Source organism: Haliotis rubra, unplaced genomic scaffold (assembly GCF_003918875.1).
Source record: "Haliotis rubra isolate DU_JTF1 unplaced genomic scaffold, ASM391887v1 Scf44, whole genome shotgun sequence".
NCBI classification, from domain to species: Eukaryota; Metazoa; Mollusca; class Gastropoda; order Lepetellida; family Haliotidae; genus Haliotis; species Haliotis rubra.
The window spans coordinates 1,206,576-1,217,966 of record NW_025767124.1 but is presented as its reverse complement, the minus strand read 5'-3'; the positions used below and the strand labels follow the sequence as shown (position 1 = coordinate 1,217,966).

The 11,391-nt window shown below is 39.4% G+C and overlaps 1 protein-coding gene across 2 annotated transcripts in view; it reads right to left on the bottom strand.

Moving 5' to 3' along the window:
• Positions 1–2,180: 2,180 nt before the first annotated feature.
• LOC124289331 (alpha-L-fucosidase-like) overlaps positions 2,181–11,391 on the bottom strand; it is a 33,931-nt gene continuing 24,720 nt past the window's right edge. The window contains exons 7-8 of one of the 2 annotated variants that reach the window (XM_046725947.1): positions 3,004–3,174; positions 2,181–2,884 (exon numbers count right to left, since the gene is read on the bottom strand). In XM_046725947.1, coding sequence (XP_046581903.1) covers positions 2,626–2,884; positions 3,004–3,174 — 430 coding nt within the window. In that variant the 3' untranslated portion in view covers positions 2,181–2,625. The remainder of the gene's footprint in view (positions 2,885–3,003; positions 3,175–11,391) is intronic. The other variant, XM_046725946.1, reaches the window with a different exon arrangement.

Sequence of the window (11,391 nt, the reverse complement as noted above, 5' to 3'; positions counted from 1 at the left end):
ATCCGTAATTGAGAGAGTCCGGATTATAAAGCAAGCTTTAATGATGAATTAAGAACAATTTCCGAGGTCTCAGAGAGTAGTCCGGATTATGAAGAAAGCCGGATTACACAGAGTCCGGATTTGACAGATTCCACTGTGATTTCATGTACATATATCTTCTTTTCATTCATTTATGAATGTACATAATCTGTGTTACGTAAAAGGTAATCTGGCCTGGCATAGCGTACGTATTCTGAGTATTTGTATACAATAGTTTCTTCCTCTTCCTCATATTGTGCAAAGGTTCACGGCTCAGGGGCTCCTTTCACGAAGCAACCTTTACTAAGTTTAACCTTAAATACCATTCTTTAAAGGTCACATGCAACCAAAATATCAAACATAATTAAAACACAATTATCACTTATTCATGACATATAATATACATTGCTGGTTATAAAAACATATAAACAAAATTAAAAGCGTACAATCGCAAATCAAAAGTGCAATATTGTGTACTTGGGTTTACTTCCCAAGAAACGAAGCAGCCGGGATACCGAACCCAGTCAGAGCGGGTGGGTGTGCACTCAAGTGTAACGGCTGGTTCATTTGCAGATGCCGTCACGGCTCATTGTGCGTGTATATATAGAGATGTTGGGTTTTGTAAATACATGCTCATTTTTTGTGAATAACATTTTGCAATCAACTGACATCATAACATGTCATGTGTTCAAGTATCACACCTGCCTGTCTGTGTAATTACATAATGTGACAGAGACCGAACTCGGGCCATAAATCAATGCATTTTGTTTATGGTGTATAGCCTGATTGGTGTTAAGTTCAAATTGCATGTGGTCAGTGATAGCAGCTGTACAATTGAATATTGTCATTTGGAGACAGGCAGGCAGACACACAGGTGTCAATAAAACAAGACATTGAGTTTGTCTGTGACAACGACATATCTATATCACAGTTAGAAATTCTGTCAACGATAAATAATGACATTGCTTTTAAGTATCGAACTGAGAAAGTGATTCGGTAAGAAGAACGTGTGGTGAAATAGACAAATGAAATTATATAAACAGTTAATTTACTGTCATAACATATAAAAAGCTCGCGCCTGTGAGATATCAACAAAACATTAGAAAAATAGCTCACACCAAAGCCTTCACCGAGTATTCACCGGACAACCCGCTTCCAAGCTGCGCGAACCTATTTCACTGCGCACGTGCTATGAGCGCAGCTCAGCTGTTGAAACCAGTTTAGTGAAACGTTTGAACTCCGATTTCGCGCGGTTTTTTTATCGCGTTATTTTTCAACTTTATAAGTTGAATTTCCATACCAAAAGGTATCAGAATCTGCAAAGTTGTGTTTTACGTTGCATGTGACCTTTAACATTGCACTAAGGTTACCCTAGTGACTTACGATGACCTTAGTGCTCTGGGAAATGAGGCCCCGGGGGAGAATGACATTGTGATCTTACTACTTTCACCAAGACTGAATTCCTGAACCGACTTATTAACCTCAAGATTCTTTTATTTATACACACATTATTCAGAATGAAATTTTACTATCATCACCAAGACTGAATTCGTGAACCGATGTATTAACCTACGTATTCTTTATATGTGTACAGGGGCGGTGGGGTAGCCTAATGGTTAAAGCGTTGGCTCGTCACGCCGAAGACCCGGGTTCGAATCCCCACATGGGTACAATGTGTGAAGCCCATTTCTGGTGTCCCCCGCCGTGATGTTGCTGGAATAGTGCTAAAAGCGGCGTAAAACCAAAATCAGTCAGTCAGTTTAAATGTGTACACACTAATCAGATGTGTTGTTTTTATATCCTCTGCTTAGAATCAGTTCGTCCTGCGCTAATTAATAGACAGTGAGTGTACAAAAGTCTCACTTTAACATTTGGCACAAGAAATATAGAAAACAAATAAAAATTGATATGTTAAGCCGTTCCATGCGTAACTACGAGAGGCTAGTGAACATAAAATAATGTGAGAGAGTTAACAAACACGAGCGTGCTAATCGCACACAGATTACGGTAGGGCTTGTGAATCCGTGTTCTACCGATACCAAAGCAACACTTGTGTACTCTAAGTTCTAGAAGGTGCTGCAGTTATCAATGCACAAAGGATCTCCTTTGGCCTTTTTATAAAACCAAAATGTAACCAATATCAGATAAAACGAGAAGACGACAATGTTTCAAGAGCAGTTTAATTCTAAAACAGGAGTACAAAACCATTGACAACAGGCAAAAGGGATGAGCAAGTGTTAATCAAATGAGTGAAGGATGTAAGGGGTTGTATTATGTGTTTTTTAAATTATTAAATATTATTCAAATATATCGAGATATGTAATAATGATGACAATTGGGTAGCCGAGCGACCCATGCAGTGAAAAGGCAACACGAAATGAGCGGGTATTGTTTTATGCAGCTTTTAGCAATATTCCTGCAATATCACATCGGGCTTCGTACATTTTCAGCGTGGCCAAAACTGCGGCAACGTTGTATATGGGGTGAGACATGGGAAAGCATCCCTAAGGCCTGGGAAAGCATAAGGCAAATATAGAACAAAGGAAATGACCTTGACATAAAAGTACGCTGGTTGAAGAAGAGTACAAAACTGTACTTTCTAAAACTTTACTGGTTTTTGAGATTATCAAGTCTGAAGACCCAGGCCCACTGACAAGGCATACGATCGGCTGGAATTGCTGGAACTGTGATTGTCATTCCTGATGTGGCGCCAGCTTGGAAATCAAAGTGTCCTGGGTATCCTAGCAACGTCACTGTGGTGGCAGTACCCGCTTGTGGGACAGCTAGCTCCAGTTTACCTCCCTTTGGCCAGCTGAGAGCGATGGCGTACACGGAAATACCGGTGGCAGACTTCTTGGATGTGTACCTACGAAAGTATAGAGGTGATAAAACAGATTTAACTCTTCAGTACTTCGCAGCCATCAGTTAAAATGATAACCGTTTCATCAACACACCCATTGAAATACTTGTATGTAACATACGTACCAGACGCCAGGTGTCGCTGTGTCATTCTGGAAAGTCCAGGGTCGAGTCTCATAAATGGCGTCCCCGTTAACGTTCAGCCATTGTCCCATCTGACGCAACCTCTCCTCATAGATCGGGCTGATCATTCCGTCTGGGGTGGGACCAACATTCAGCAGGATGTTGCCACCGCAGCTGTCATAGAACGAAATTATCTTTGTAGGTTTCACAATCTATAACATTATCTGCTGAACGTATTCCACCATTTCTTGGTGAGGAGTGAGAAGACACTTTGTCCTAGTTTTCCGAGGAGAATCAATTCTGTGCAGAGTTGCGTCCCTTTAATCTATAGTCGATAGTTCCCCATTTTTTGGTTCATTCTCCACTAAACGTGCATTTAACACATAATGGCGTTGCTTTGGGATAGTTATAAAATGTTTAAGAACATGTTTAACAGAAGTTATAGAAACTGATTTTATTTACTTTCAGGCTCATAAATGTGCCAGTTTTACATAAATATGCATGTCGCTAGCCAACAGAGCAGTAACAATTATATATGTCATATTCGAAATAGTGAACAAATTTTCTAAACATTAGATCCTAATGTCTCTATAACATGAGAATATATTTAATACGATTCCAATACTTTAGTATGTCAGTGTTTTTCAAGCCAGGCGCAGAGGTAGGTGTCTCCAAAATAATTGACAGATACGTTACCTAAAATCATTATGAAATCAAAATTGAAGGTATATAACAAAAATTATAATGTCATCTCAACCGCAAATGAATATAAAACAATATTTAACAATCAGTTAAAAGACGCATGCTTTAAAAATATAATGTTTTTTGAGAGAGTACTCTCAACTGTAACAAGTACGCGAAAATATCAACAGATACGTTACATAAGTTGCCTCCCATTTTGGAATGAACCGTCTTACACTCACCGACTCTCATACATGACCATCGTGCATGGAGTTTGGTGAGTAGTCTGGGGGTTATGGCCCTTTTCTGGCTTTAACTGTTTGTCCAACACATCTAAATACATTTTATGTCCAACAGATACGTTACCAATACGTTACCACAGTGTCAAAATTTGAATTTTCCGCGTTAAGAACTCAAGTTTGACGTGATAATTAACGATGATTGTATCACACAAGCATTTCTGGTTCCTAGGAAGGACGCATGAGAAGGAAAGTCACCAATCTGAAAGTAATGTATTTATTATCCATGCAATCTTGTATCACCACCAGTCTAAACGTTGTAAAAACCTGCTATGTTGGGTTTTGTTATGTTAACTATTTATTTATCAATTGCGATTATAATTAGCTTACTGTATAAACATGCATTGATGATTTACTGAAGTCTTTCATAGTAACGTATCTGTTGCACATTTTCAACGGCACATTCTTTCAGATTTCACTAACTTTATTAGATGGTAAAGCATGAAATTCTAGTTTAGATAACCATCAACGATTCCTAAAGTCTAAAAGTGTTTTTAATTTCAAGTTCAGACAGTCATGTGCAAAACAGGGGTCGAAATTAAAAAAGCCTATCGCGAACGCAAGAAGTAATCTGATGATAACCAACGTAACTGAACCAGACACTACAGCTCCTACAGTACTGCAGCATTTACGTTATTAGTATCAACCCCATCAGTATCACCTCTTTTTAGAGTAGCTGCACAATACAAAGCGCTCCATGATCTGAAAATGAATTTGCCCCAAGGACATGCCGTGATACAGATGGACTTTGCGGACTTTATATGCTAGACCATGGATGAAATTCAGTCCGCATACTGGAATGCTACAGCAGCTTCATTACACCCAGTTGTTGTCTACTTCAGGAGTGACATAGTTTATTGAAGTTTATTGAGTTTAGGTTTACGCCGCACTCAGCAATATTCCAGCTATATGGCATCAAGAGTGACATTTGGACAGAAGACCTAATTCATAAGAATTTGGTCTGTGTCAGATGTCAGCTATCATAATGCTAATGCTGTGTACACCATCTTGCAGAAGCTGATACCTGAACTGAAAAATCTCTATCCAAAGCTCACGGATATCCATTACTGAACTGATAGTCCATCTTCCCAGTACAGAAACAGGCAAACCACACAGAATATTTTGACAACATCCGAGCCAGATAAAATTATTTTTGGTGTGGACATGGTAAAGGTCCATGCGATGAGATAGAGGGGACATCTAAACGTATGGCAGCAATTGCTATCAAACAAGGCATAGGTACAATTCAGGATGCCCGTAATCATTACAAATGGGCAGATGAGAATGAGAAATCAATCCGATATATTTTCTACTCCCAAGATGAGTATGATACTGCAGCAGCCTATCTTGCCTCACTGAAATCTAAGACAGTCCCTGGAACCATGAAGATTCATGATGTACAGTCTTCTGGAGACAGGGTTATCTATGTTCGAGAGACATCTGTTCGAGAGACATCTTGTTACTGTGACAACTGTCTGAACTGGAATCAACCATGTGACGGCTGGAGTGCCCATGAGCTGACACCAGTAACAACCAACGTAACTGTACCAGACACTGCAGCTACTACAGACCTACAACAATCCACATTATCAGACACACCTGGGGTTCTGCCAATAGATACTGAGTCTACATCTATACATGTCTAACACCGCCCAAATGTATGCTAGCTGTGAAGTATGATGGTGATTGGTTTCCAGGACAAGTGCTTGAGGTTGATATGGAGGATGCAGATGCCTCTGTATCCTTTATGGCAAAATAAATTGTTCAAGGTAAAATCTGACTGCAATGGCCAGACCATCGTGATGCCATCTGGTGTGCATGCCAGTTGAAGTAACGTCCCTTGGACGATCCAGAATGTATTACAGAATGGCAGCAGATCTTGTTCAGTCTGTCACAAATGCCAAGACCACTTTGTGAACAGATACGTTACTGATTTCATCTGCTGTTGTATCCGTAAGGGTTCACTGGTTTTGGTTTAGTTGTATAATCGTTGATCTCCTACATGTTTGTTTAAAGGTTAAAGGATTGCCTGTTTATATATGTTCGTTTTATAGTGAACCAGATACGTGACGTGGGAGTAACAGATACGTGACAATTTGACTCTTGGTGAAAATAGTTTCTTGTCGTAAATCTCCCTCGGAAGTTATTATTTTCCCTTTAATGCACACAATCTAACTGATTTCAGCAGATCTGGATTCCTTTTAAATACTCATGTTGTTGATTTTATATTGGCGTCGACCAGCTGTTTTTACTTGATTAGGGATATGTTTGTCCACTCGCGGTCAGACTCTGACCACCTGCCTCTATCGTGCATTGTAGAGGTATCCGTCGAGGATTGTGGTGATAACTCGCTATTAACCAGTGTTCGTCATGTAGAGTGTGAAAACTCGCAAAGTTCAGGTGGAATAATGGTGGTTTTAGACAAGTTCAATGAGTCTGTAGCGTCTAGTACAGCGAGTTGTATATTAGATGAGTTTCTTGATCTAGTCTATTCTGATATCAATGGTGCCACCGAGAAACTTGTTGAGTTTCTCCACTTTGTGGAAGTCACTTTCAATGTCGTGATGTTCAGATCCCGAAATCAAAGAATATTCAACCTAATTGGTTTGATGAAGAATGCGAAAGTTCAAAAGATATAAGTTCTACTGGCTTAATATGTTCCGCAAATGCAGATCAAATGAAAATCTAAACAGATACATTGAAGCAAAGAGACACTTTCGCCTCATTGTTGTGCAGAAATAAAAGTAGAATGTTTAACGGTGGTATTGCTGATGAGATTCAGAGTGCAGCTAAAAGTGGTGACTGTAAGAAGTTCTGGCATAAGATAAAATCTCTACTGAGTAATTGTAATGAAAATAACACAATTACGGCAGATAAGTGGTGATGATATTTTAAGAATTTGTTAAACCCGACGTGTCGGAAACAAATATGGAGTTCAATGAGAATGTTGACGCATTTTTGACTACAGCATGATTACTGTGCGGACTGCTTAACAATACTGACTTTTTATCTGCACCAATTACCAGAACAGAAATAGAAATGCAATCAAAGTGTTAAAATCTGGTAAATCCCCAGGTATTGATGGAAACACCACCGAATTCTTCAAACATTCTCAATGCATAATTCCTACCTAGAAATATTGTTTAATGCTATACTGGTTAGCGGCATTTTCCCCTGATATCTGGAATGTTGGCTTGATCATTCCAATTCTATAAAAAGGAAGCACTCACTGAACCAAATAACTATCGGTGGAATCTCTTTGATTTAGATGTAATGGGAAAATATTCACTTCTATCCTCGAAGTCAGAATCCGTATCTGGTTAGATTTAAAACGATATACTACATGAATGTCAAGCAGGGTTTAGGCCCGATTACTCATCAGCTGATAATATGTTCGTTCTGCAAGCTCTATGCCAAAAGTATTTAAGAAAACGTAAACATCGGTTTTACGCAGCTTTTATTGACTTTCGGAAGGCATTTGATTATATAGACAGAAACAAGCTTTTATATGCTCTTATCTCCGTAAAGGTATGCATGGGAAAAATAATGCAGAATCCTCAAAAAATATGTATGATAAGGTATCTGCTCGTGTGAAAATATCTAGTGTACGAACAGAAGTATTCTCGACAACATCTGACTACGACAAGGATGTATTCTCAGTCCTGTTCTGTTCATTTTCTTTATCAACGAATTAGTAGATGAAATGAATGCACGTGGCCTACGTGGAATATTTGTGAAAAATGGTGGTATGAATGATATACTTTTATTGTTATTCGCAGATGACGTCACTTTCATTGATGACACAGTAATAGGTTTACAAAAAGCTGGATACATTAAAATCATTTTGTATCAAATGGGGTCTAGAAGTTAACTTAGATAAATCCTGCATTATTGTTTTCAGGAATGGTGGCTATCTTCGAAATAACGGAAAAATGGCTTTATGATGGTACAAACATGAAGGTTTTATCTCATTATAAATATCTTGGCATTGTTTTCACATCAAAATTGTACTGGTCTAAAGCATGTGAAACATTAGCTTCTTTACAAGCTAGGAAGGCTTCATTTCCGATATTTTCTCTTTTCAGAACTTATCAAAATATCTCTTTGAATGTGGCATCTACTATATATTTGACAGCAAATTGCACCGATTCTGCTTTATGGTGCAGAAATATGGGGTTTACCTATCGTGCAAACATTGAAAAATTACAAACTTATTATTTCAAAAAGATATCTTCGTGTTAGCAAACTGTATCTTCAACATTGTACCTCGGTGAAACAGGTAGAAGCCATCTTTGTGTACAGTATTTCACCTAAGTTGTATAAAGTACTGGTGTAGACTCCTTGAATATGGAAAGTTATCGTATTCCAAAGGCATGCTATGAGATGTTAAAACATACGACGACAATGGTGGTCGCAATTGGGTATCCCATGTACGCTTTACTTTTATTTCACTCTGGTTTCTTTTTGTGTGGTTATCGCAAGATTGTGGCGATGTAACAAGTTTTATAAGTGTTTTAAACAGAGATGTAAAGATATAGATATACAGAATTGGTATGCAAAAATCCTTCTTCATCATTCTTAAATCATTACTCGTCATATAAATCTGTAATTTGAACCGGAAAAATATATATCAGAGTTTTTATATGATAAAGATCTCTTACGAGTTTTATTTAAATTCAGATGCATGACCTGTATAAATTCTATGGCTGCAGTGTAAAACTGTAAAACTTACAGAAGGCTTTCTAAGGATCCAGTGCAGAACTGTGAAAGGGACTGAATGTGTTCTAGGGATGCAGTGCAGAGCTGTGAAAGGCACAGAATGTTTTCTAAGGATGCAGTGCAGAACTGTGAAAAGGAAAGAATGTTTTCTAGGGATGTAGTGCAGAACTGTGAAAGGGACAGAATGTTTTCTAGGGATGCAGTGCAGAACTGTAAAAGGGATAGAATGTTTTCTAGGGATGCAAATGCAGGACTGTGAAAGAGACAGAATGTTTTCAAGGGGTGCAGTGCAGGACTGTGAAAGGGACAGAATGTTTTCGAAGGGATCCAGTGCAGAACTGTGAAAGGGACAGAATGCTTTCTAGGGGTGCAGCGCAGAACTGTAAAAGGGACAGAATGTTTTCTGTGGATGCAGTGTAGGACTGTGAAAGGGACAGAATGCTTTCTATTGATGCAGTGGAGAACTGTGAAAGGGACAGAATGCTTTCTAGGGTTGCAGTGCAGAACTGTGAAAGGGACAGAATGCTTTCTAGGGATGCAGTGCAGAACTGTAAAAGGGATTGAACGTTTTCTAGGGATGCAAATGCAGGACTGTGAAAGGGACAGAATGTTTTCTAGGGATGCAGTGCAGAACTGTGAAAGGGACAAAATGTTTTCTAGGGATGCAGTGCAGAACTGTGAAAGGGACAGAATGTTTTATGTGGATGCAGTGTAGGACTGTGAAAGGGACAGAATGCTTTCTGAGGATGCAGTGCAGAACTGTAAAAGGGATTGAACGTTTTCTAGGGATGCAAATGCAGGACTGTGAAAGGGACAGAATGTTTTCTATTGATGCAGTGGAGAACTGTAAAAGGGACAGAATGCTTTCTAGGGATGCAGTGCAGAACTGTGAAAGGGACAGAATGATTTCTGTGATGCAGTGCAAAACTGTGAAAGGGACAGAATGCTTTCTAGGGATGCAGTGCAGAACTGTGAAAAGGACAGAATGTTTTCTAGGGATGCAGTGCAGGACTGTCAAAGGGACAGAATGCTTTCTATTGATGCAGTGCAGAACTGTGAAAGGGACAGAATGCTTTCTAGGAATGCAGTGCAGAACAGTGAAAGGGACAGATTACGTTCTAAGGATGCAGTGCAGAACTGTGAAAGGGACAGAATATTTTCTAGGGATGCAGTGTAGGACTGTGAAAGGGGCAGAATGTTTCCTATTGATGCAGTGCAGAGCTGTGAAAGGGACAGAAGTCTTTCTATGATACAGTGCAGAACTGTGAAAGAGACAGAATGATTTCTAGGGGTGCAGTGCAGAACAGTGAAAGGGACAGATTATGTTCTAAGGATGCAGTGCAGAACTGTGAAAGGGACAGATTGTTTTCTGGGGATGCAGTGCAGAACTGTGAAAGGGACAGAATGTTTTCTAGGGATGCAGTGTAGGACTGTGAAAGGGACACAATGCTTTCTGTTGATGCAGTGCAGAACTGTAAAAGGGACAGAATGCTTTCTAGGGATGCAGTGCAGAACTGTGAAAGGGACAGAATGTTTTCTTGGATGCAAATGCAGGACTGTCAAAGGGACAGAATACGTTCTAAGGATGCAGTGCACATCTGTGAGAGGGACAGATTACGTTCTAAGGATGCAGTGCACAAATGTGAAAGGGACAAAATACGTTCTTAGGATGCAGTGCACATCTGTGAGAGGGGCAGATTAGGTTCTAAAGATGCAGTGCACAAATGTGAAAGGGACAGAATACGTTCTTAGGCTACAATACGGGAATGGGGATGGAAATAATACTTTCCGTGGATGCTCGAAGTGTGGGGACAGAATGACCTCTAATAATTCAATGCAGAACTGGGCAAAGGACAGAATGTTTTTTAGGGATGCAGTGCAGGACTGTGAAAGGGACAGAATACGTTCTTAGGATACAATACGGGAATGGGGATGGACATAATACTTTTCGTGGATGCTCGAAGTGTGGGGACAGAATGACCTCTAATAATTCAATGCAGAACTGTGAAAGGGACTGAATGCTTTCTAGGGATGCAGTGCAGGACTGTGAAAGGGGCAGAATTCTTTCTAGGGATGCAGAACAGTGACAGTTACATTTGCGTTCTAAGGATGAAATGCAAAACTGTGAAGAAGGCTGAATGGTTTTGAGGTTGAAGTGCAATGTATTCCACAAATGCTTGCTTTAACGGGGGTTTATTGAAACAATACGGCATGAACGCTGCTCTAACAGAGGGCCATGCTGTTGACAGGACGTATTTATACGTAAACGTAATGAAGATTTGTTTATCGATTTTTACTTTATTATATGTCCTACAATTCCCATTTCATCTTTTGACAGTCTGAATTACACTGTCTTCGCTTAGTTTGTAAGTGGAAGGTGGAGACCTACCTGTCGTTATACAGCCAGGCTATGAACTCTGTAGAGTTCCAGTAGGAAGAATTTGCTGACCAGTCCCCATCAGACCAAATAACTTCAGGCTTGTACATGTTCACCAGCTCATATAACTCGGGCATTGTCTTGTACTGAAAATAACAGTGAATCATTTGTTTGAAATAGTGAATATTTTGTTCATTTATGGCGTAAACCATAAATATGTTCTTATGGCATAAGGAAAGGGTTTTTTAAGGAGTGAATATATATTTTCAAATGAATCAGTGTGTACACGATATCAATACACTTCACTATTCTTAC